Here is a 27,160-nt window from a genome sequence, read left to right as displayed (position 1 = left end):
CCCCCTCCGACCGAAATTTTTCAATTTACACTAGATAAAATGAGATTTTTGGCTTGTGTGTGTGTAATAAAATATTGTGATTATAATTTAAAGAGAGATAGATATAATTATCGAGGAAAAGTGGAGAATGTTCTATTACCCTGAGGGATAACCCTGTTATTGATAATATTGTATGTAAAATTTTCTTGCTCTTTCGGTGTTGTCGTGACGAACTTGAGCATTATATAAAGATTTGTCAGCATTTGTAAGTTGCACAACAAAGCACTGTTGAAGGCAGCGCCATGAGTCGGGTGATTCGTTGGATTAGTAATTCTCTGAAAAGTGAATAGGAGGTGGAGTCGAACTACAAAACATTTTATGTGTGGAACATTCCAGAATATAATATGGATATAAATACGCGGATTCAATTTCACGGTTGGTCTGTACAACAGAATCATTCAATAAGACTTCAGGAGTAAGTGTGGCAGTCGATTAGTGATCAGTCAGTGTCCATTGACAGTTTTATAAGATGTAGAGATTACAGGAGGAGAACTAGTGACACGTTTTGCTGGAAAGTGCTGAAGTCTACCACTATTACAAGTTCAGGTCCAAAGCTGAAGACATTGCCGACAGTGTAGTGCTAGTTTCGGGTCATGAGCCGAAGGTCTCTAAAGTAAATATTTCAGCAGTAATGGACATTGGAGCATATTTTTTTTTTTTTTTTTTTTTTTAAAAAAAAAGGAAATAAGCTGCACAGATCAACTGAAAATCTAAGTTTTGAGTGACGATTTATTAGTAACCGGACCAAGTTTCCTGTACGCAGTCTGTTTTGCAAAAACACTAACTACCACAAAGGGGCAGCCATGAAGGCTGAAAATTTTATGAATGTCGAGAAGAGAAAGCAAGAAGATGTTGCATATGTGGAAATTTTAACGGAAAAAGCAAGCTAGACCATGACTCGAAAACCAGGGTCTCTGGCATATACCGTGCCATTCTTTGTTCTACCAAGTGAGCTACCGAGTCACCCTTGGCTTCGCTTAATCTTTTGCTGTCGCTGTAGAGCAATGGCACAGTATGCCTGGTGGAGCCTGCATTTTCTGCTAAAATTTCTGCATGGCACATTTCTTGTGTATGCCCAACCGTAAGATGTTGCCTGTTTAATTAACAAGCACAGAAAAAGGATATACAATAAAACTAAGGGACATTCCCACCGGTTGACAAGATATTTTACTTCTGTGGTTAACACAACACGAGCTGCCGTTTCAAGGTGACAATGGGATTGACCCACCAAGTTTCACACCGAAGCTACAAGCTATACGTGTCGCTTGAGGATTTCACAAATCGAACACAGGCTTGTGCAGCCTGTCGTGCCGCTACGGTGTGAAAAGGTTCTGTTGATTGTGTGTGTGCCTTCGGTCTGAATTCTTCCTAAATCTTGGAGATCCAACTCACAAGGATGGAAAATTAGGATTTTTGTTAAGATTACGTTTCGAAGGCAGGCGACAACACTATAAAGGATCATATCCAAACCTGGGAGACCACATTCGAATGGGCCGGACCCTGTGGCTGAGTGGTTAGCACATCGCACTGTGATGCCAAGGGTCCCGGGTTCGAATCCCGCTCGGGCATGGTTGTTTGTGAAAGTAAAAGGTTAAAAAGGTAGTGTTCCCCTGTGCTTAGCACCATGCCATGAAGGCGTATAGGGGGTGTGGGGGTAACACCCCACACTTTCTTGATCCGGTCGTGAGTGGGGTTGATATGATCAGCATCACGCCCCTGACCGCCTTTACCCCCCCAGTGTTTCCCGCAGGTACCCATGTTATTCGACGCTGGGTGGGAACCGAGGCCGGATTTGAACCCCATTCATCAATTTCATCATTTCATCACTCATCCCCATCTTCGCAAATTAGCCAAGCGGCACAAAACGCGAAGTAAAATAAAATAAATCAAATCAAAACATTCGAATGGATTGTCCATTGCATAACAGCTTTGTGAAACGGACACATACACATACTGAGATCGTTTCGGCACAAACACAACGTTCGTACATTGCAACAGAGGAGTCGAGTGATAAAAAATGTCCCAATATCACGTTCTGAAAGAAAAAAAAACAGCAGCTTAAACAGTGGCAGATTTAGGAGACAGTTGCTCTAAATTTTTGGCCCCACACTATGGCTTTTTAATGCTAACCTTTGTCTACCAAGAGATAGTAAATTCTTCTTGCCCCCTCCCCCCCTTCAGTTCCAAAACTGAATCGCCACCATCGCCATATCTATACCCCTGTAAAAAAAAAGATGTTTAGCCCCTCCCGAAAAGAATTTCTGGATACGTGCCTGCCGGTTACGTTTTACTTCAAAAGGGCCAAAAAACTCAGTAGGAGGTGGAGTACAGGGGCAATTATTCTTTTACCCTAATGGCCATTATCAACTCCTCTGACACACAGGGTATATAGCGTATGAGTTAAATGTGACCATTTCTTTGTGTAATTTTGTGAAGTTAATTTTTCTTATATATTGATTTTTTTTATACATTTGTGTGGAACCAATTCTTTTTCAATGTGTTACGATTTTGTGACCTGCAGTGTTCGAAGTATACATTCCTAATTGCAAAATTCCTTGTTCGAGTTTGGATCCTTGCATGGATCAACTTGAAGACAACACAGTACGTGGAGGAGGATGCTTATGCAAATTCGAGTACTGATGATCACACTATTAACACAACGGTTCCTGTTTCATGAAAAAAGTATTTTCAGAAATGATCAATGGTCTATCGAAAAGAAATGGCAGCGTAAAAATTATGGATAATGATAATGAGGTCCAGTAACAATAAAATCAAACACCATGTCTGTGGCACCCTTTGGTTTGGGCTTGACCTTGTGATGTTAAGTCACCACCGACAATCTAGAAGTCCGGTTCAACCCCCATAACTGAAGTGATATGTTTGCTTGAGTATATTACTTTTTCTTTCACTATTAGTATTAGAAGGGAAATGTGGGCGGCTCTTTTGTCGAATCTTGGCCTGGCTCAGTCAGGAGATGGTTAGAGGCTGAAGGGGCATTAACCTGAAAGTCCAAAAGAGAAGTATTTACTATCCTTTAACAATTCCCCTAAAATAAAATATTAGGCATCGGGAAGCTTCCCCCTCTTCCAAAAAAGATTCCTAGCTGTGCCTCTGCGTTTAAGTGAGGAAATAATCTCAGATTCTTCTTCCAGATATTTATCAGAGATTCAGACCATCCTGATTCAGTTTGAACAAGGTACTATAGTGATATATAAGTGAATAACAAAATGGGAAGGCAGAGTATTTGCGGTAAAAGTTAATTTCTTTTACAAAGGGGGGAGGGAGGGGCCACTAGCGAACTACAGTATTATACGTCCAACTTACTCTGGCACCATATATATATATATATATATATGCATGCCACTGGGGGGGGGGATATCTTGCTTGCAGGGGGGGCCCCAGAGAACTGCGCTTCGCCACTGCACTAAGCTTTATCTTATACAGCGTTATCTGTTCCACAGGGAGCCCCAGTTCTATAGTAAACTGCATGCAAATATTGCCGTACTTTCCGATAGTCACTTACAATCCACCTGTACATCTTTTGATTGTTTATATTGTTTGTTTATATATATTTTTTTTACCTAAAACCATCTTGACTTATTTTTGTTTATCTATTACAGTTTCAGTGTAAAATAGCTATTATAAATGCTTTATCAGAAACTTTGAATAAATAAATAAATAAATATCACAAAAACCCTTAATCGAAAAGCAAGAGAATTGAATATTTTGACTTGTCAGAGAATATTTTGTGCAAAATTTGGTAAAAGTACAAAATTTTAGTGAATTGCAAAAGTAGTTGTACAACTCGTGAAACAAACTTCCATATGAAGGTTAATATATGACGTGTATATGCTTATTCAAGGGGAATTTGCCACTAGACTATCCTAGGCTATATCATAGGGGCTGCAAGTCCAGGGGCTGCACAAAAATGAGACGCTGAAGGGGTAGAAGTGATAAAGACCATTACAATTGCTTAATATTGTGATAATAGCAAAATAAAACAAGGTGTCATGTTCTCTTACTTGCTTATTTCATGAAACAAGGTCGATGGAGTTTTTAGAGTTAAAATTACTTCCTAGAACATAATTCTGTTTTCGGTACTGTATTTTAACTGGAGTGAAATTCTATATGGCGGTTACGTAACAGTGCTCGAATACAAACAATTGTTCCTCGAAGGAACTAATAAACATTTTCAATTTTTATTTTCAACAACTGAAAGTCAAGTGGAAGAATATTGAGGGTTGAAATCAATATCCCTGTTTCTCAGTTCGCAGGCAGTGTGGGTAGTGTAGTGTCGGTGTCTTTTCTTTTGATGAATGAGCGGTATTGTGTGTGTATGTGTGTGTGTAATATTGGGTGACGAAATGCGTAGCGCAAGTGGTGCTTATAATGACAAGTGAAAAATACAAAAAAAAAAAAAAAAAACATCTTTCAGAAATTCTTAAGAAAGTCCTTAAATTAAATTCATTTTTCTATTCGGAAAGTATGTCTAAAGCAAATAGGTCTTGTTCAGTAACCTCATCGGCTTCAAATGTAACAGGTCCTCTGATCTAAACTCCGAAATTGGAATCACAGGTTAAGTTAAGATGGCTCTCAACTCAAAAATAAAATGAATGTGACGCTGTCGACCCCCAAATTTCCCATGAAGAGGTAGAATCAACGAGTAAAATAAATCTATCTGAATCCTCTTTTGGTTAAATTTAACTTCCTATGATGGTGATTATATCACTCGAAATTTGCCAAAAGAATGTGACATCCAGTGTGCGAATTAAGCCTTTTTGGTGGGGGGAAAAATTTGTAATTTTTTTGGAAAGGGGGGTATGTTGTTTTTAGGAATGTTACCAGCTAGTAAACTCTACTACTTTCTTCCAATTCTAAGTACTAGGACATTAAATCTAATCATGACATTTAGATTTTTAAAAACAGTATAACCTATTTACATTCTAAGAAAACCCACACCATGCACAAAAAGAGCTGTGAACTAGTAACACCAAGAAAACTTGATATAATATCTATTGTGCTTTCAACCCAATGCGACATTTGGCGAAAAATGTGATCTATGTACATCCAATGCAATGAATAAAGCTAACGAAATCAGTTCATCTAGCCATGGTGAGAGGCTTTCGTAGTTAATTTGACAATGGACAGAGTAACGTCTTGTTCTATCCATTGTCAAATAAACTACAAAGGGCCTTTTTTGTAAAAGTTCTGCTCCCGATAATATAAACAAATAAAAAATGAGCTATTTAAAAAGACACGAAGTATTATGCAATTGCTGTTCTCCTGGATTTTTTCTTTAATTTTTTTGTCAGTCCATAGTTAAGGAATGGTATAATACAGTGATGCCCAACCTTTTTTTGCCCATGGGCCACATTAAGATTTAGCACGATCTTCGCGGGCCAGAACATCTTTCTGACATAAATAGCATACAAATCGTACGGCGTAGTTTAATTGCAGCTTTTAAATTCTAATATCGCAAACGTAAGAAAATCCTTCACACATACAGACAGTTAATATTTGTAAAAATAGCAAGAAGCCAAAATCAAAGAATTAAAATAGTTTTTTGGTACTTACAATTTATTAGTGCGATGTTTGTGGTTGCTTTGCAGAAACTAACTTTTTAATGTCTGGTTCAAAACTTGACACACCAATCAGCAACACAGAATCAAGATGTTCATCTGTAATACGATTTCGGAGTAATGGTTTCGCTTGTTTTAACACAGAAAATGTTTGTTCACATACGTACGTGCTAGCTAGCAAACACTGAAACCATTTCAGCGCTTACTTCCTGAGATTTGGAAAATCTTCAGGTGAGAGTTGAGCATAAAACTCTTAATTGTTGTTTGCAAAACTTGTCATGTAGAGATAGATGCCTGACATTGCAGTTCAATGAGTTCTAGTTGCAGTGTGGCTGGTGCAGTTGATGGATCTGCCGAAAACGGATTTTGAAAAAGACGTACTTCATCACCCAGGTCACGAAAATCAGAAAATTGTTCGTTAAAGTTTTCTTGCAACAACTTCAAAAGTCTGATTATTCTTGTCTTCGAAAAGACAACATCAGGTTGTTCCTGAAGTAATATTGTGCACGTCGGAAAGTACAGAAATTGATTATTTTCACTTTGTTGTACGAATAATTGTAGCTTTGTTTCAAAATCCTTGATGTCTGCATATACGCCCGAGATCAATTTTTACCTTGCATCTTTATGTTAAGTTCATTCAAGTGGCACGTGATGTCGCACAAAATCGCCAAATCCCACAACCACGATGAATCGCTGAGCTCCGGCACTTCTTTTGATTTTTCTGTCATGAAAATATCAATTTCATGCCTCAGGTTGAAAAAGCGTTTCAACACCTTTCCTCAACTTAACCAACGGACTTCACTGTGATACACAACATCTTTGTGTTCTGATTCAATGTCACTCAGAAACTCCTTGAAAGTCCTGTGATTTAATGCGTGTGATTTGATCAAGTTCACAGTTTCGATGACAACCTCAATTTATTCCAAGGAAGTCCAAGTTTGTTAATTACTGCAGAAACGTCTCGCAACAAATCTTGAGCAGTGGTGGTGCCATGCATGCTTTGCATTGCACCAAGTTCTTCAGTAATTTGAAATGCACTGTTTGTACCCCGAATAAACACTAATAGTTGGGCAGTGTCACTGATATTAAGATCGTTCAGAAATGAATTGGACACGCGATATATAATCCACATTTGTTATATTTTACCTGCAATACAAAGATGTACATTACCAGTAATCTCCCCTTGACTGAATTCACCACTCCCATTTATCAGGAAGTTTCCTGATGGCTGCAGAGAACCACTCTCTTGGAGTAGAGTTGCACCACTCATGGACAGCGGTCTGGAGTTCTTCATTATATTGAAAGTCTCGACCACGCAATGCGTCCTTCATTTTGTCGAACAGTGCATCATCAGAGGAAGCTAAATCTGGTGAATACGCAGGATGTGGGAGCACCGTAAATCCCATTGTTGCCAATGCCTCCTGTGTTTGGTGGCTCATATACGGCTTCGCATTGTCATGCTGAAGAATCACCCCGAGAGTCCATTTTCCTTGCCACCTCTGTTGAATTCTGCATCGCAGCTTTCATATTCCATCTTCATCCCAGAAAACTGAACCCATTTGCTTCTTGGGAGTAAGAGTCGGTCGAGGTTTTTGCAGCGTGGACTTACAGTGTGTTTCCATTCCATGGATTGCCTTTTTTTCTTTGGAGTTTCGAAGAGGAACCAAGATTCGTCGCCAGTCACAAGTCTTTCGAAACAATGTTCTCTGTCTTGGTTGTAACGGCGCAACAATTCTCTGCAAATGTCCACTCACTGTTGTTTCTGCTGATCCATCAGATCGCGAGGCACCCTCATTTGCAGTTCCTCATGAACGATTGCATGCAGAGTTGCTCGCCCAAAACCAGTTTCACGTTGCAGATGTTCAATTGCTACACTTCGATCTCCCATAATCAAGTTGGAAACACTTTGGATTGCTGTTGGGGTACGCATTGGCCTTGGGTGACCACCGCTGACACCTTTGTCCAGACTTTCGTTTCCCCGTTTCAAATTTTGAACCCACTGAAACACTGTACTCTGTGAAAGCGCTGACCCACCACAAACGGCCACAAGTCGGCGATAAATTTCGGATGCCGAAACACCCTCTTTAAACAGGAACCACATAGTACACCTCTGACCACGAGAATCATCATCCATTTCGTAGCTTGTGCACGTATTCACTCACACCCGTTCATGTTATGAGTCAGCAATTCTCTGGTAGTGGCGCTACCCGACCCATCTTGTGGTGTAATGTAGAATTATGTCCGACCATTAAGCAAAACAAAATTCGCTTGACAGATGTGATTTGCAACAATGCAGTGTTGCCAGTCCAATTCATTTCCGAACGACCATATCTGTAGACTCGTCAGCGGCAATCGAAAACACCTCAATAGTCTTAGCTGCGCTCTGCAGTTGTGACAGAAATCTTCAACTCGTCTCGTAACAGTCATGCATGAAAGACTGACAGTTTCAACCACACTTTTCTTTTCCGGGCACATTTCTTCCACAATAGCTAGCATACACTTTTTTACTGTCTCACCGTCAGAAAATGGCTTGGTCTCTCTAATCAAAATGTGAGCCACCCGAAACCTTGCCCTCACTGATGCTTAATTCTCTTTCCTTCTTTTGTTGAAGAGTTTCTTCAGTTCTCCAATTTCGTTGCGTAACTTTGAAATTTTTTCTTCGCGGAATGATCCGACGTAATCATCGTACTTGTTTTTATGCTTCGTTCCGTAGTGTGTCTTGATGTTGTGTTATTTAAACACCGCCACAGATTCTTTACAGATAAGACACTACGCTTTTTCATGCTGCTGCACAAAAAACGACGAACTTGTCCATTTCTCCTGAAAGTTTCTGTACTCGGAATCCACTTTCCGCTTTTTCCACTCAGAAGCCATCTTTCTCACAATTATCCGCCCCGAAATAGTAACTGCCTGAAAGAAACAATCAACCATGAGGTTGACCGTTTGTTGATTGTTTCATTTTCATTCTTTCTTTGTTTTCCTTGCATGGCTCAACAATGCAATATGTTTCGTGTGAGCTTCAATATGAGGGTTGTGTTCAGAAACTTATACACTAGGTTTATGAGTGAAAATATTGAATACAGATCTCACATAATTACACAGATTCTGAAAAATGTAAAATGTAGGTTAGAAAACGTAAAAAAGATGGTGAAATTACATCATTCCCGTTTTCTTTCTGAACGACGGTAATGTACAAAATGTAACAAATAAAATGTTTCTGAACGCAACCCAGAGTGGTATATATTAGTCTCGCAATGATTTTATAGCAGCAAACAGCAACGTAAGGAAGCAGGGACGTAGGAAACAATACTTTTAAAGCTTTCTCCTTATGAGGGCGGCAAATTACCTTTTTACCAAGAGCGCTGGGGTGCCCAGCTACCTTCCTGTAAGGAACAATTAATTATTTTCTTCCAAGTGACTTGATGACTGTGAATGTGATTTACGTATATAATGAGTATGTGTTGCATTCTGTTGTTTCTCTGTTGAGAAAAGTTAATTTCATATTTATATTAAGGAGAAATAAAATAAAACTTTTTTCGACATGTTTATGGTAAAGAAATGCATCATATGTGGTGGGTCGGATCTGGCACATGGGCCTTAGGTTGGGAATCACTGGTATAATACATACTTTCAATTCAATTAAAGACATCCCTGCAAGGAATTTTCAAACATTCTTCTGCCGGGAATAAAAATGTTTGTGGTGGGTAATCCCCTGCACACCCCTTCCCCCACCCATTAATTCGCACAGTAATGGCATCAATTACTTATATTTTTCAAATTCGAAGGGTGCTTACCCTGAGCAAATAACATACGCCACGAAACAACTGTTTCTCAGTAAGTTACGTGTTAATAATAATAATAATAATAATAATAATAATAGTAATAATAATAATAATAATAATAATAATAATTACAATAATAATAACAGTGTCGACAGGGCCCCAAATCAAGGATAGATTAGAAGCCCAAATTTTTACCCTCACCCCCTTCCTGGACATTCTTGTTGCAGTATACGTATATAGATTTTAATCAGTAGTTTGCAGAGGAGCGTTGTTGTAGTAAGCAGTGGCGTAGCAAGAGGTGGGTGAAGTGGGCGACCTCGCATCCCAAGAGGTTGATACTAACAATGTAATAAATAGAAGTGAGAAAAATAAATGGAAAGGCTATTTTTTGTGGCCAAAATTAAAACGTCCTGGTTTTTATCTGACTTTAAATTCTAGTTTAACGTTATAATTTCAATGAATACGTCAAATCAGAGACGTAAGATACAGGCGAGTGGTCCCTAAGGTTAAGGGGACTCGAAAAATAGTAAAAATGTTTTTTTCGTATTTCTCATATGAAACATTTACGCAAAAATTCACGGTAACTTACTTGAACATTTTTACCCATTTATTCTTTTCTTGAATAAAAAGCACTTTGTCTCTTCTTCTCCAGTCTTCCAGTAACAGTCACGACAAAAGAACTATCTTCCTCAAAACTGAAACTTACAAAGAGCTCCTTGAAGCTAGTGTAGAGTAGTATGATTCAGACCAAATTTAGGGAAGTCATTATTATCACTTTTGAACGTGAAAGAGCAAGAGCTAAAGATGTTGTGAAGTAAACGTAACATTCGCAGACCAGAAATAAGCTTTCTGTTAAGAGGAACAGGGGAGGCAATAACTAAATATTTATCTTTTCTTCTTTTGAGTACACAAATGTCAAAGAAAGAGAAGTTGTAATTTTATAAAAAATTCACAGGTAGAGGTTCGATTTGTACAATTATTAATATAAGTGTAGCCCCAACCAAACATTCAAAGTAATTACTTAATTTTTGGTAATAATCTGGCTGTACATATGGGACTCAAATTTGTTTCTTGCAGCTGCCTACCTGACGATTTTGTTACGCCACTGCATCAAATGATTAGTACTACAAGAACATTTCACACGTATACAACAAAAATGGATTCACAATTATCATCTAAGTAAGTCCTAACATTCAACATTAGCTGGTACAAATATTGTGCAACAAAATCAAAATGGACATATTTTAAAAAAAGAAAGTCAAATTATCTGTACCAATTGATTGTATGTACCAAAGATTCTACACGTATGAAGTAAATAACTATTGTTTTAATATTTGTTCTTGAAACCGATTGTGTGGAAGAATCAGCCTCGTAGATAGATATTTTTTCACCCTAGATAGGATTGTGGTTTGGCGCCCCGTGCACCGACATTTTATGTACGTCCTTCCATATTATCTTCTTACACCATGGTTTGTGATGTTCACATAATTCAAAGTTTGAAATGGGGAAACAAAAAGAAAAACTCATAAAAAATAATACATGTTATATTTAAGGATTCGTAGTTTGCATTTCTGATTTCTGAAAATAAGTTGAGGATATTTAAGGATACTTCAGTTATATCTTAGTGCCTGAAGAACACATTTAAATCCATACTATTACCACTACTTTGGTTAAAGTAGTGTGTTTCAAGAATATACCTCTGCCAAGTGCAAATTTCTCCTTCGCATATTATTAAATATAATTTTCGCAAGTATTTTTTTTAAATAGTGTAGTCTGATAACGTAAAAGAACGGATGGGGGCCTCGCATTCTAATATCTCCCAGGCAGGGTGCGAAATCATTTTAGACTGGTGCGGGGGGGGGGGGGAGAAATATATTAATCTACAAACCCCCTCCCCTTCCCCCATATACAATATACATATTTATAATGTGTTATTAAAAGTACAAATAAATTACTAAAGTAAATTACTAAATTAAATATATATTATTATTATTAATTGCACAAAAAAATTGTCACTTTTATATATATCAGATATTATAAAGTAGCAAACTACTTCCTTTACTAACTGGTTAAAGATGTTAATAAATTATGAAATAGTTGAATGTTATATTATGTGTAAGTTCTTATTGAGTTTTTGCTTTATGTTAATATAAATCAATTAGATTTCATAGTTATTATTGTTTTGCATTCTTGTTTTACTTTTATTTTACGTATTGATGTAGATTTGTTAATGATCTCTTGAGAGAGAGAAAAAGGATTGAACCCTCAAAACTACACAAATTTGTGTATGTTTTCGATGTTATTCTTAGTAGCCTACAGTATATTTGAAATTAAAAGTAATTGCTTATGTTTTGTTTGTTGTAACATAAACTCTCCCCCCCGGAAATTTTTTGTGGGGGGGATTTTTGAAGGCTAGATTGTTGGTGGGGGGAAATCCCCCACAGGATTTCGCAACCTGCTCCCAGGGTCCCGCGATATGTTTCTATGCCACTGGCAGTAAGTTAGGACAAACTTTCACGCAAGAAATAGAAAATCTGATACATGAAAAGACTGTAATATACAGGACTGACCACTTGAAGAAAGAAACCAAATCACCGTACACTATATCACATCCTCTGAATTGTAACAAATAAACCAGCATACCTTGTGTGGTCGTAAAAACCATGAAACTAGTAACTTTCCTAATATATATTGCCTCTGTGTCATTTAGTTTAAGCAACATTTAGTTTTATAATGGCTCCATATCTATCCTTTATGAGAGACAAGTGTATTCTTCACCACAAGATACACAGCGGAAGAAACTTACAACACAATTTATCGTCTTCATCTCTGCCATCTTCACAGTCCATGTCTCCGTCACATCGGTACCCAGCTCGGATGCATTTGGTGTTGTCGCATTTCGTATAGTTTTGAACACATTGGAAGGATGCTGTAAGAAATAACCGATTATTTACTCCCAATTGATTCATTGATTGAGCACAAGCCCCTTTACAATATCTATATGAAGGATTAATCTTAAATAAGCCAAAACCTTCTTAATTAATACTTATTTATGTGCACATAAACTCTTTACCTAGACTAACAGCAATAACATATCAGAGGACTGAAACGTCAATATCCATGCTGAAAGCTGAGGCTATAATAGAGCACTCAGTTCACAAATGGACAACAACCAGGAAAACACAAAGATCCACACATGATTATACTGGCTATGAGTTAAAGGCACGTTGCTGCACAAGTGCAGTTACAGTGTACTATGTGGAAGTGAGGTTGCCTTTTGGATGACCTTTTAGATGGTTAAACCTTACACTTCTATTGGCAGAAATGATAATGGTTGCTAACATTTGGTTCCGGCAACGGGACGAGTCTCTTGGGGGAAGCGCAAAACTTTTCTCCTGAGATTTCGGCCTGTGTATGAAACCAGTGGCCACCCACCATTGTGAGGAAATTGGGGAGCTACGAATGAGTAGCGTAATCCGGTTATAGAAAACCTGCAACAACTGGATGGTTCGTCATTCAGGCCACATATCGCCCCATAACTGGTTGGGTGATTGCCCACCTTTGCTGAGACAAGTGGGAGTGAGGCCAGCAGTCGGTAGGTAGGCCTTGGCCCTAAATAACTGTTACCCCACGGGATATTAAAGGTTACATAGAATAAAGGCCGAAACACATGGATCAGGCTATCCAGTTAGTTGGCGCTGAACTGGCTACCTGCCTGGATGTGATGGCTGCCTGACTGGTATGGAGGAATAGGACATGTTCTAATTGCTACTGGCATTTCTCGACTGCTGGCGTTTTTGATTATACAGAATTATTTTCAGGCTCGTGACATTCTCTCACTCTGAGTGTGTTTCTCTACAAAGCTCCTAACACTGGTAGAAAATTTATGAGAATTATTTACAATATTAAAACTATATACAGCTTTTATATATGTAGTGGTATATTACCTTTGATTTATCCCCATATAGATATGTGTTACATGAAACAAACTAAAAAAATATACACACACTGCATAGATTTATTGATTTTTTATGCAACTACGTGTTTACACGCACCTAGCAGTCAGCCATATCTGTGTACAAAATCCAAACAGCAATTACAATTAAAATATTTTGAACAACAAGTTCTTGAAAGTAACACTCGAATCTATTTTCTACAATGCAATTCAGTGGCGTGCCCAGAATTTTTGAGAAGAGAGGGTTTAGTTACATTTTTAGTAGTTAGCCCCAAATTTTGCCATCTTTTCCTGCCTTTGGCATTCTTCTTCTTTTTTTTTTATACAACGTGTTACAAAGTCTAAGAAAGATTGGACACAAAGTTTATTACTAAATCATCTTTACTTACATGCTGTATTGAAAGGTGGTCCTATAAATATGATTGTTGCACTGTCAATATGGTGTGTTTTATTTGAAAAGCTTGCTCTGAAATGATTTGTTAATAACAAGAAACCAAATTAACTCACCGCATACAGCTGCATTCTCATCAGAGCCGTCTTCACAGTCAGTGTAGCCATCGCACTGCCAATTGCCTCGAATGCATTTCCCATCACCACAACGGAATTGAGTATGTGCACATGTGTCCTCTGAGGGGTAAATTAATTACATTTTAAGACTAATCTAAAAAATAGTACATTATAGTAAGTAGCTATACAGATATAGTAAGCATATTTATGAATAATTGAAGGAAACATGTTCTAGTTTACTTAGTATAAAAATGCAATAACTTTAGAAGATACATTTTTTTTAGTTGCATGTAACAAGCACTCTTATTGTCAGGGGAGGGGAGGGGGTGATGGTGATACAGCCTGTCTGAAAATTCGGAGAAAATAATTACTTATTACTGAAAGATACTGAACAGTAAAGAACTCGGGGAAAATGAAAATTTGTAAATGCAAAACTCCCCCTTAAAATGCCCTCTATTACCACTGAACAACTTTTAAACAAAAGTTAAAGTAGAATTAGAAAATATTTTGTGTATCTGAATCCCCCCAGCCCCCTCAAGAACGAAGTTCTTTCTAAAAAAAATTCCTGCATAAGCTAGTCCAATGAAAATCAATTGTTAAATACTAAGATTAGGTCCATCAGGTAAGGGATCCACGATCGAATACCAATGAATCCTTTTTTCCCTCGATTGATTTTGCCACCCGAAAAAGCATGCACTAAGATCTGGTTAATCGCCTTGGCTGTATATTAAGACTTTCGCAATAGGATAGAACAATCTGACATTCAATTCCATTCACTGATTTATTTTGCTTCTCTTTTCTGCTACTTTTGGCTAATTGCGAAGATGAGGATGGAGCGGTGATTTGATGAAATTGACGAATTCACAAAGAACACTCATGCCCAGACTGGGATTTGAACCGGGGACCCCTGTCATTGTAGCGTGATATGCTAACCATTCCATCACGTAGGTGGCATATTCATTTCTATTATCTTCATTTTACTTACAAATGAAACTCCTGAGAAAGGATGAACTTTCAGCAAAATCTCACCTTCATAATTCAGAGAATCTAGAACAGAAAATAAATAATATCACCATGTGCAAAGAGAAATAGTTTAGTTATAAAATCAGTATATCACTAACAGAATACTGTTTAAAACTGACTCAAGATCACAAAAGACATACAGTGTCTGAAGCACAGATTATTATGTATTAAAAAAACAAAGTGAAATGTGAGGAAACTTCTGTTAAAAGTCTTCTCTCCTCGCTATACCTAGATACCAACTTCTCCTCTGGTGCTCAAACGTGGAAGTTTCTTATATTTTCAGAGGGAATCTTAACATACAAGTTACTTAACTTTCAATGTTCATGTAAGAAATCAAGTCTTGAAAATTCTGACTTTACGGAAATTATGAATAAATGCATTGGAAATTGAATTACTGCAATTACCTGAATTGAAGAATCCTGCATGCAAAAAGAAGTTCCTGCGATAAAACTCACTGTGAAAGCCATTTTGAATTCAATCCACTCTACAGGCTCCTCGAAGGAGGGGTTATGGTGAATTGGACATTTTTTATGAATTGTATAGGGTAATGAGAAGTAACTTCTTAATATTTTTTTTTTTTAGAATTGCATTCAAAATTATTTTACTAATAGAATAATACAGTCTTCTCAATAATTCAAATATTTCAAATATATCTTGATTCCTCCTATACCTTTTAATTGGATTGAATTAGAATTTTTGGATACATTGGAATCAAATACATTGCTAATATATTTGTGTATGTGTGTGGGTAGTACGAGGTGGTAATACATAATGTTGAAAGGAGAAAACATCTGCTTGTACCCTTGAATTTTTGGAAAGTTTACCTTGAAAACCGGGAATTACAGTTGAATTTTATTGCGGTCCTTGAGTGGCCACCCTGATTTAGGTTAGTGATTCATCCACACGTGTCCAACACCTTCTTAACAGTTTCTCATTATTTTCCAAGACAACTCGCAAATTTTTCATAAAATCACAATTTATTGTCATTTCGTCACTAAATTTACTTGCACACTCCACCCTTACTATAAAACCTTCTGGGTAAGCATTTTCAGTCCCTCTCCCCTCCAACTTGTTTGGCGGAAAAGTACGAGTTCAGAAACTGAATATTTGGCACGTGACTTCAGTGAACCCCCAGGAAATCAATGCACGAATTACACCTGACTGAAGAAAAATAATGTGTTTGTGTTTGTCTTGTGTAGTAGTTCCTCCATTCATATTGGGGGTTAGGCGTAGAGCTGACAACTCTGCACTGTAAAAAGCCATGTCAAGAATCAGCAATTTAAGGCCATGGATGTTCCCAAGGTAAAATATTCCGGAGGTAAAATAGTCCCCCGTTCGGATCTCTGGGTGGGGACTACTTTGGGAGGTCCCTGGACTAAGGATAAGATCTACGTTAGGAATAAGGATATTAAATTAGGCACTTGGAATGTTCTAAGCCTTTACCGGCCTGGGGCATTTCAATGTACAGTTAATGAGATAGTTAAGTATAAATTAGATGTAGTAGCTGTCCAGGAAGTTAGGTGGCCAGGAGAAGGGAATTGTAAAACTAAAAATTATACTTTTTTCTATGGTGGTATTGAAAATCATAATTTTGGAACAGGCTTTTTTATAAATAATAGAATTATCTCGGCTCTTAAAACAGTAGAATTTATTAATGACAGGATATCATATGCAGTTTTACAGGGTAGGTGGTGTAAAATTATTTTAATAAACATACATGCACCAACGGAAGATAAAGATGATAATACTAAAGATGATTTTTATACAGAGTTAGAACAGGTCTTTGATAAATTTTCTCAGTATAATATGAAAATTCTGTTAGGTGACTGTAATGCACAGATTGGCAAAGAAGAGACATTTAAACCCACGATTGGTAAAGAAAGTCTTCATGAATTAAGTAATTGTAATGGTATAAGATTGATTACTTTTGCAACCTCAAAGAATTTAATTGTGAAAAGTACCACTTTTAAACATAAAGATATCCATAAATATACCTGGTCTTCTCCAGATGGTAAAACTCATAATCAGATAGATCATATTCTCATTGATAAGAGAAGGCATACTAGTATAATTGACGTTCGTACACATAGAGGTGCTGACTGTGCCAGTGACCATTATTTAGTAATTGCTAAATTAAGAGAAAGACTCTCAGTGATAAATCATAAGCAACAAAATCTAAAAGTTTTAAAATTTGATACAGGAAAGTTTACTGATGAAAGAATTAAGAAAGATTACCAAATTAAACTGTCAAATAGATTTGATGTTTTGCAGGATTTAAATGATGATGAAAATATAAATGAAACAGACGTAAATAAGAATTGGGAGCACATACGTAATGCAATAGAATCAGCAGCTAAAGAAAGTATAGGATACCATAAACCGAGAAAAAGTAAGCCATGGTTTGATAATGAATGTCATAATCTAATAGAAATAAGAAATCAGGCTAGACTTAGGTGGTTAAATAACTCTGATGATACAAATCTAAACAATTATAATAGAATAAAGCGAGAAGTTAACCGCACATTTAGAAGTAAAAAAAGAGATTACTTGAAAAGCAAAATTAACGAAATTGAAACAAACAGCGAAAATAAAAATATCAGAGATTTATATAAAGGTGTAAATGAGTTTAGAAAGGGGTGGCAACCTAAAGTAAACTTGATAAAAGATAAAGACGGTGATTTTCTAGCTGACCCAAGTGATATTCTAAATAGATGGAAGAACTACCTTAATGACCTTTTAAATGTCCATGTAGGAGATAAATCAGAAGTGAATGAAGTACACACAGCAGAACCTTTAGTTCCAGAACCTAACTTGACTGAAGTTAAAGATGCTATTAAAAGGCTAAAGAATAACAAAGCACCTGGCATTGATTTAATACCAGCTGAGTTAATTAAATATGTTGGAAATTCATTAATATGTCAAATTCATAAATTAATTTGTTTAATATGGAATAAAGAAGAAATCCCTCAACAGTGGAAAGAATCCATAATTGTTCCTGTGTTTAAAAAAGGTGATAAAATGAACTGCAATAATTACCGTGGAATTTCTCTACTCTCAACAACATATAAAATATTATCTAACATTCTTTTAACAAGACTAACACCATATGCTAATGAAATTATAGGTGATTATCAATGTGGATTTAAACGTAACAGATCAACTACAGATCAAATTTTTCACATCAGACAGACACTTGAAAAAAAGTGGGAATATAATCAAAATGTCCATCAGCTATTCATTGATTTCAAAAAAGCATATGATTCGGTCAAAAGAGATAAACTATATAATATATTAGTAGAGTTTGGAATACCTAAGAAGCTTGTTAGTATGATAAAAGTATGCACCAGTGAAACAGAAAGTAAAATTCGTGTGGGTATTAATATGTCTGACAAATTTACAATTCATGATGGGTTAAAACAAGGAGATGCATTATCTCCATTGCTCTTTAATTTTGCCTTAGAATATGCTGTTAGGAAGGTAAAAGAAACTAAAGAAGGACTAAAATTAAATGGTGTGACTCAGTTGTTAGCATATGCAGATGATGTAGACTTACTGGGGGATGATGTGAATACAATTAAGAATAATGCTAAAATATTTTTCAAAACTGCTAAAGAGATAGGTTTGGAAGTTAACAAAGAGAAAACTAAATATATGCTTACAGGCCGAAACCAAGTGTTAGGTAATAATCAAAATCTAATTATTGATAACAACTCGTTTGAACCAGTTTCCAAATTCAAATACTTAGGAGTAATATTAACAAATGAAAATTATATTAAAGAGGAAATAAAAAGTAGGCTTAATTCAGGAAATGCATGTTACTTCTCTCTTCATAAACTTTTGTCTTCTCGTTTAATATCTAAGAAACTAAAAGTTAAAATATACAAAACAGTAATTTTGCCTGTAGTATTATATGGGTGTGAAACTTGGTCTCTTACATTGAAAGATGAACATAAATTGAGAGTATTTGAAAATAAGATCCTTAGGAAAATCTTTGGACCTAAAAGGGATGAGGAGACAGGTGAGTGGAGAAGGTTACATAATTTAGAACTACATAATTTGTATTCATGTCCAGATATTATTAGAATAATTAAATCAAGAAGACTTAGGTGGGCAGGCCATGTGGCATGAATGGGAGAGGAAAGGGGAGTTTACAGGATTCTTGTTGGGAAACCTGATGGTAAGAGACCTGTAGGAAGGCCAAGACGAAGATGGAGGGACAACGTTGAGATGGACCTAAAGGAAATCGGTAGGGATGGAAAAGACTATATAGATCTTGCTCAAGATAGGGAAAGGTGGAAGGCCTGTGTTGCTGCAGCCATGAACCTTCGGGTTTAAGAAGGCTAGAGAGTTAGTTAGTTAGTTCTCAATAATTCAAATTATCTTTCTCAAATAAAATTACGCTCAAATCCAGCGTTGCTGAAACAATATGGAACTTAACATTAAAGAATAAAAAAGAGAAAATCACATATTCCTCAATACAAATTCTATGCAACCAATTCTGAAATCCTGGTCTATATTAACAGCTTTGGATGTTACTTTCTACAGGTAACAGGTGGCGCAAAAGTCATCATCCTATTTGAACTGACCCTTATTTTGATATCTTGTTGTTTATATCAGTAGTGTTTTGTCAGTTAAATAGAAGATACTCACGAAATTTATTGTGTGCGAAAATGAATAGGTATACCCCACAAGAACATGGAAAAATTGTGACAATATTTTTAAGGAATAATCTATCTGAAATCTTGACACAACGAGAATTTAGACGACATTTTCCCTATCGTCCAGAGCCTACACTGCAAACCATTCGACATCTTGCTTCCTTTAGGGATATTTGAAGTCATTGGTTTATGTGAATAAGCCAGTAAGCCAGAGAAGTTACAGCAACTAAAGGACAATATAACTAACTAACTAACTAACTAACTCTCTAGCCTTCATAAACCCGAAGGTTCATGGCTGCAGCAACACAGGCCTTCCATCTTTCCCTATCTTGAGCAAGATCTATATACTCTTTTCCATCCCTACCGATTTCCCTTAGGTCCATCTCAACATTGTCCCTCCATCTTCGTCTTGGCCTTCCTACAGGTTTCCCAAAAAGAATCCTGTAAACTCCTCTTTCCTCTCCCATTCGTGCCACATGGCCTGCCCACCTAAGTCTTCTTGATTTAATTATTCCAATAATATCTGGACATGAATACAAATTATGTAGTTCTAAATTATGTAATCTTCTCCACTCACCTGTCTCCTCATCTCTTTTAGGTCCAAAGATTTTCCTAAGGATCTTATTTTCAAATACTCTCAATTTATGTTCCTCTTTCAATGTAAGGGACCAAGTTTCACATCCATATAATACTACAGGCAAAATTACGGTTTGTATATTTTAACTTTTAGTTTCTTAGATATTAAACGAGAAGACAAAAGTTTATGAAGAGAGAAGTAACATGCATTTCCTGAATTAAGCCTACTTTTTATTTCCTCTTTAATACAATTTTCATTTGTTAATATTACTCCTAAGTATTTGAATTTGGAAACTGGTTCAAACGAGTTGTTATCAATAATTAGATTTTGATTATTACCTAACACTTGGTTTCGGCCTGTAAGCACATATTTAGTTTTCTCTTTGTTAACTTCCAAACCTATCTCTTTAGCAGTTTTGAAAAATATTTTAGCATTATTCTTAATTGAATTCACATCATCCCCCAGTAAGTCTACATCATCTGCATATGCTAACAACTGAGTCACACCATTTAATTTTAGTCCTTCTTTAGTTTCTTTTCCTTCCTAACAGCATATTCTATGGCAAAATTAAAGACCAATGGAGATAATGCATCTCCTTGTTTTAACCCATCATGAATTGTAAATTTGTCAGACATATTAATACCCACACGAATTTTACTTTCTGGTTTACTGGTGCATACTTTTATCATACTAACAAGCTTCTTAGGTATTCCAAACTCTACTAATATATTATATATTTTATCTCTTTTGACCAAATCATATGCTTTTTTGAAATCAATGAATAGCTGATGGGCATTTTGATTATATTCCAACTTTTTTTCAAGTGTCTGTCTGATGAGAAAAATTTGATCTGTAGTTGATCTGTTACGTTTAAATCCACATTGATAATCACCTATAATTTCATTAGCATATGGTGTTAGTCTTGTTAAAAGAACGTTAGACAATATTTTATATGTTGTTGAGAGTAGAGAAATTCCACGGTAATTATTGCAGTTCATTTTATCACCTTTTTTAAACACAGGAACAATTATGGATTCTTTCCACTGTTGAGCGATTTCTTCTTTATTCCATATTAAACAAATTAATTTATGAATTTGACATATTAATGAATTTCCACCATATTTAATTAACTCAGCTGGTATTAAATCAATGCCAGGTGCTTTGTTATTCTTTAGCCTTTTAATAGCATCTTTAACTTCAGTCAAGTTAGGTTCTGGAACTAAAGGTTCTGCTGTGTGGACTTCATTTACTTCTGATTTATCTCCTACATGGACATTTAAAAGATCATTAAAGTAGTTCGTCCATCTATTTAGAATATCGCTTGGGTCAGCTAGAAAATCACCGTCTTTATCTTTTATCAAGTTTACTTTAGGTTGCCACCCCTTTCTAAACTCATTAACACCTTTATATAAATCTCTGATATTTTTATTTTTGCTGTTTGTTTCAATTTCGTTAATTTTGCTTTTCAAGTAATCTCTTTTTTTACTTCTAAACGCGCGGTTAACTTTTCGCTTTATTCTATTATAATTGTTTAGATTTGTATCATCAGAGATATTTAACCACCTAAGTCTAGCCTGATTTCTTATTTCTATTAGATTATGACATTCATTATCAAACCATGGCTTACTTTTTCTCGGTTTATGGTATCCTATACTTTCTTTAGCTGCTGATTCTATTGCATTACATATGTGCTCCCAATTCTTATTTACGTCTGTTTCATTTATATTTTCATCATCATTTAAATCCTGCAAAACATCAAATCTATTTGACAGTTTAATTTGGTAATCTTTCTTAATTCTTTCATCAGTAAACTTTCCTGTATCAAATTTTAAAACTTTTAGATTTTGTTGCTTATGATTTATCACTGAGAGTCTTTCTCTTAATTTAGCAATTACTAAATAATGGTCACTGGCACAGTCAGCACCTCTATGTGTACGAACGTCAATTATACTAGTATGCCTTCTCTTATCAATGAGAATATGATCTATCTGATTATGAGTTTTACCATCTGGAGAAGACCAGGTATATTTATGGATATCTTTATGTTTAAAAGTGGTACTTTTCACAATTAAATTCTTTGAGGTTGCAAAAGTAATCAATCTTATACCATTACAATTACTTAATTCATGAAGACTTTCTTTACCAATCGTGGGTTTAAATGTCTCTTCTTTGCCAATCTGTGCATTATAGTCACCTAACAGAATTTTCATATCATACTGAGAAAATTTATCAAAGACTTGTTCTAACTCTGTATAAAAATCATCTTTAGTATTATCATCTTTATCTTCCGTTGGTGCATGTATGTTTATTAAAATAATTTTACACCACCTACCCTGTAAAACTGCATATGATATCCTATCATTAATAAATTCTACTTTTTTAAGAGCCGAGATAATTCTATTATTTATGAAAAAGCCTGTTCCAAAATTATGATTTTCAGTACCACCATAGAAATAAGTATAATTTTTAGTTTTACAATTTCCTTCTCCTGGCCACCTAACTTCCTGGACAGCTACTACATCTAATTTATACTTAACTATCTCATTAACTGTACACTGAAATGCCCCAGGCCGGTAAAGGCTCAGAACATTCCAGGTGCCTAATTTAATATCCTTATTCCTAATGTAGATCTTATCCTTAGTCCAGGGACCTCCCAAAGTAGTCCCCACCCAGAGATCCGAACGGGGGACTATTTTACCTCCAGAATATTTTACCTTGGGAACATCCATGGCGTTATATTGCTGTTTCTTGACATGTCTTTTTACAGTGCAGAGTTGTCAGCTCTACGCCTAACCCCCAATATGAATATGAAAGGACAATATCCAGCATGAAATTGAAAACATTTCCCCGCAGATTCTTTCCAACACCATGGAAAACGTCATAAAAAGAGCCAAAATTTGCATCAATTCGAATGGTGGTCGTTTATTGGATGTTATCTTTAAAAATTGAGGACATAAAACTTGCAAGTATCAATAAAATTTTAACACAAAAAACCTACTTCGTTTAATTTAAAACCCAAGCTATAGGCTAAGAAAATCAGGTGATTACTTTTGCGCCGCCTTGTACAATGTTTACCATTCCTTGTGTTTTCAAGGGCCATACGCGTGCCTGTAGCTTCTTCAATTTCTTCTATTCTCCAGCATCGAGACTGATTCTTCCATTTCCTGCTTCTTTGTGTAAATTCAGTTCTTCATGGTTATTGTGTTCTCCCAATTCGTATGTGCATACTTCAAGCCCAAAAGTTCAATTCTTTCTCATTCAGTGTAAAACCATCTTTAACAAATTGTCTCATGATGCGACCATATTCTGTTCCAGCAACCACTTGTATGTCTCATTACATGATGATATCATTTTAAATAATGGTTTAGGTATTTCTGTGGCATTTTCTCATTGACGTTTATATAAACAGAAGCATATTGTTAAGAATTCCAATGCACAGCAACGGCAAAGTAGGACGGTATTTCTTCAACACATCAGAGGTAAAGACACCAATCGACTTTCAGACGGAATTCAATCTTAGCGGTCTAATCGTAACTTGGGTCCTAACTTTGATTGGGGAGGTAGGGGCAGAATTAAAAAGATTTTTCTGTTCCACAAAATTAGCAGGACTATTTTGCTAACTATCTGTTACAAATGCGAAATCATAAAAATTAGTCATTACTTTGATCCTCAGGTACCATTATCTTGTAAATTTTGAAAAAAACTGAATTTTTTGTAAAACCCCAGCAAATCTACACTCTCACTAGCAGGTATAAGTGAACCAACGCACACGGTGATAGACATAAATGTATGCATACCACCAAAGTGAGGAACAAAGGAAACCTTTCAGGATTGTTCCATACAATATCAACCACACATAGCTTGATCGGATGTGAATATCATGACAGTCCAATCTCATGGGTTAATCGTTTGGCTTCCAACATGAATATTGAAAGACTGTCATAGTCTTTTCAATCAATCTTAAATACATTTCTTGTGTTGCGGTCCACATTTCATGTCTTGAATCTCAAGCCGTCTTGGTATCAAAACCATTAAATTCTTAGAGAATCTTAATTGTGAGCAACATATTTCAAAAACTTGAAGTCCTTGTTTCGAGCGTTCATGACATACCTTTCGTCACACTGCTAGAGCTACTTCGTTTGACAATAACATCATTCTGGTTGGTTTTATGTAAAAAAAAAATTAAAAAAAATGTTTGTATTCTCAATCTTCGGCCAAATAGCATATACATCAAATGTCAGTATTGGTTCACAAAAAGTAGTCAATTTTGTGGGAGCCATATTTGACGCCATCTTGAATTACTCAAATGGATCAAGTTCGATTGGATATGAAATTGCATAACATAAGCTAACAAAACCAGTCAAAATGTTTTATTCATACCACAAAATAAGCTTTTCTCTTTGGCACTCAGACTAAAACTTACTACATATTTCGGGATTCTCATCCGTTCCATTAGTGCAGTCCTTTATCCCATCACACAGATCGGTGCACGAACCAGTGCAAACAATACCAGTAGCCTGAAGACACAGCAATTTTGAACGAGGGCAGGTAAAACCAACTACAAAGAATAAATACAAATTGTTAATCCATAATAAAGCAAATATGACATATGTTAAATTTGTTGTTGTTTGTGTTTTCATTAAATTAAATTAAATGTAACGTTTAATTAAAACTCTTGTGCATTAAAATGTGTGTATTCAAGTGCTGGTACATACAGTATGTGTTCCGTTAGCATGTTGAAGCATCTCAACATAAGTCATAACTATTTTAAAATAAAGCTTAACCACATTTCTTAGACTGTGCAATACAGGAATTAGTATTACAAGTAAAAATCAGTGTCAAATACCACACCTAATATGTGAGGCATATTTTCTTTAAAGAAAATCTCAAATAAGATGAATGCCAACCTGAACTCCACGGACCACTCTCTTCTGAAGGCCTGTCTGGAAGAATAAGAGAAAGTACAATATGAGTTATTCAAATAACCAGTGGCGTACGCAAGGGGGGGTTACCGGGTTTAACCCCCCCCCCTTGAGCTTTTGAAATATTATGGAAAATGCTGTAGAAAAAAATTAAAAATGGCTAATTTATCACAGTCAAAGATCTGCGACAGTAATAATAATAATAATAATAATAATAATAATTTGAATTATTATTCCCATGCAGCATGAAGAAAAACACAACATTCCAAACACAATCTAAGCGGAAGCAAAGTTCAATTTTGCAATTCTTTTTGCAAAAAGTCGCGCAGTGACTCTCGTGAGAATTGTGAAAATTCCTTGCTTCGTCGCAGTGTGCCGACCTTATTGCAAAAGTTCTTCCAGGTACTGATTTCACATTCCCTTGTGAACTCTCAACTGATGCTGAGTCTACATCCACATCATTAAATAATGTTGAAGAAGTGCTTTGTGAATCACCTAGAAGTGATAAATGTGTTGGAATGTCTATAAACTTACTTTTCAACGAAAACATAGACTCAGTGGAATTTAGCAACATGTATTCTCGCGCTTCATCATCATTATGGGTGAGTTCCATAGGTAAAGGTAATGTAAATTCCCCCGTGAATATAGCACCGTGCCATGAAGGCACACGTAGTGGTGTGGTGGGCCCCAAAGATTCTCGATCTCGAACTATTTTGCAGGTGATGTGATCAGCACCATGCTCCGGCAGCCTTCATCCCCCAGGGTTGCTCTCAGGTACCCATTGCTATGAGGCTGGGTGCGGAGACAAGGCTGGATAAATTCCAACCAATTCCGGGAATCGAACCCGGATATCCCACGAAGTTGTCAGACTAGACCAGCGCGGCTCCTTGAATGAGTTTCATATTTCGATTATTTCAATAAATTTAATATATTTGCTTTTTTTATGGATTTTCTTCACACTTAAAATGTCTGACTTATCACATACAAATAACCGTTGACTAGACAATTATTTTGTAACAAAGAAACAAAAGAAATGTAATTTTGTTCTATTTGTTTCATAATAGCAGCTGCATTAGTAGTAATTTAACTAATCAATTAATTAATTATGAGAATTATTAATTTATTATCATTATTATTATTAATTAAAGTATAATAAAACAATGGTAATGTGAATTTGTGGAAAGTTTTCGAAATAACACCCCCCTTGATGAAATCCTGCGTACGCTACTGCAAATAACTAATAGCATAATTTCAAATTAGTACGCTAATAAACTATTGAAAGAGTCGCAGTAGCTCAGTCGTTAGTTCGCCTGTTAGCGCGGAGGAAGTGTGCCGTGCTCTGTGCTTCCAGCGAGGGAGACACGAGAAGCCTGTGAATAGCGCTCGAGTACGTTAGGGCAAGGAACCTTCAACAGTACTTCAGTGAGTAACTATAGTTAAAACATTGTAAGAAAAATCAGCATGAATCGAGAAAATACAATATTAGTTTTGTACAAGGGTCGGTTAAACCCACAGTGCTATGGAAATTCACGGAATTTATTTATGGTCAATTCAAATTAAATATCGATGAGTTTTCATCCATACAGATACCAATAAATGATCGGAGCGTTTATCTGAAATTAGTGAGAAATACGACAATGATGAGAATACTTGAAAGAAAAAAAAACACAGGAGAAATTAAATTTTATTATGAAAATGCAGCAGTAACAAAAGTCACATTAAGCGATGCAGGAAGAAAGTTAAATTGGTGCGCATGTTCAATTTACCGCTAGAAGTGCCAGGTAGATAACGAAGAGAAAAACTAAGTGAATATGGTAACTTAGACGATGTAATTGACGAAACATGTAGTGATAAATTCCGATTCAGGGTGTCCAACGGTGTTAGGTTAGTTAAAATGTCCCTAAAAATACCGATACCATCCTTTGTCACAGTAGGAAACTATAAAGCATGTCATCAGTGGCGTATGCTGGTTCTAACGAGTGGGTAATCTCCGACCCTTGATCATCAAACTCCAAAAGTTTCCGTGCATTTTATATCAGGATCCATATGGGATTTAGGAATATTTTGTGGGAATGTTTGTCTTATTGTGGCGACCACAATCAATTAATTCTCATTATT

The 27,160-nt window shown here is 36.0% G+C and overlaps 1 protein-coding gene across 1 annotated transcript in view; it reads right to left on the bottom strand.

Moving 5' to 3' along the window:
* LOC145999329 (uncharacterized) overlaps nucleotides 1-27,160 on the bottom strand; it is a 120,311-nt gene that overhangs the window by 68,028 nt on the left and 25,123 nt on the right. Inside the window, exons 3-7 of the mRNA XM_083136273.1 lie at nucleotides 25,028-25,063; nucleotides 24,544-24,678; nucleotides 14,892-14,909; nucleotides 13,863-13,982; nucleotides 12,207-12,329 (exon numbers count right to left, since the gene is read on the bottom strand). Of these exons, the coding sequence (XP_082992399.1) occupies nucleotides 12,207-12,329; nucleotides 13,863-13,982; nucleotides 14,892-14,909; nucleotides 24,544-24,678; nucleotides 25,028-25,063 (432 nt within the window). The remainder of the gene's footprint in view (nucleotides 1-12,206; nucleotides 12,330-13,862; nucleotides 13,983-14,891; nucleotides 14,910-24,543; nucleotides 24,679-25,027; nucleotides 25,064-27,160) is intronic.

Source organism: Lepisma saccharinum, chromosome 1 (genome assembly GCF_977018435.1).
Source record: "Lepisma saccharinum chromosome 1, izLepSacc3.1, whole genome shotgun sequence".
Taxonomy (NCBI): domain Eukaryota; kingdom Metazoa; phylum Arthropoda; class Insecta; order Zygentoma; family Lepismatidae; genus Lepisma; species Lepisma saccharinum.
The sequence above is the reverse complement of the archived record's forward strand: the minus strand, read 5'-3'. Positions and strand labels throughout refer to the sequence as shown.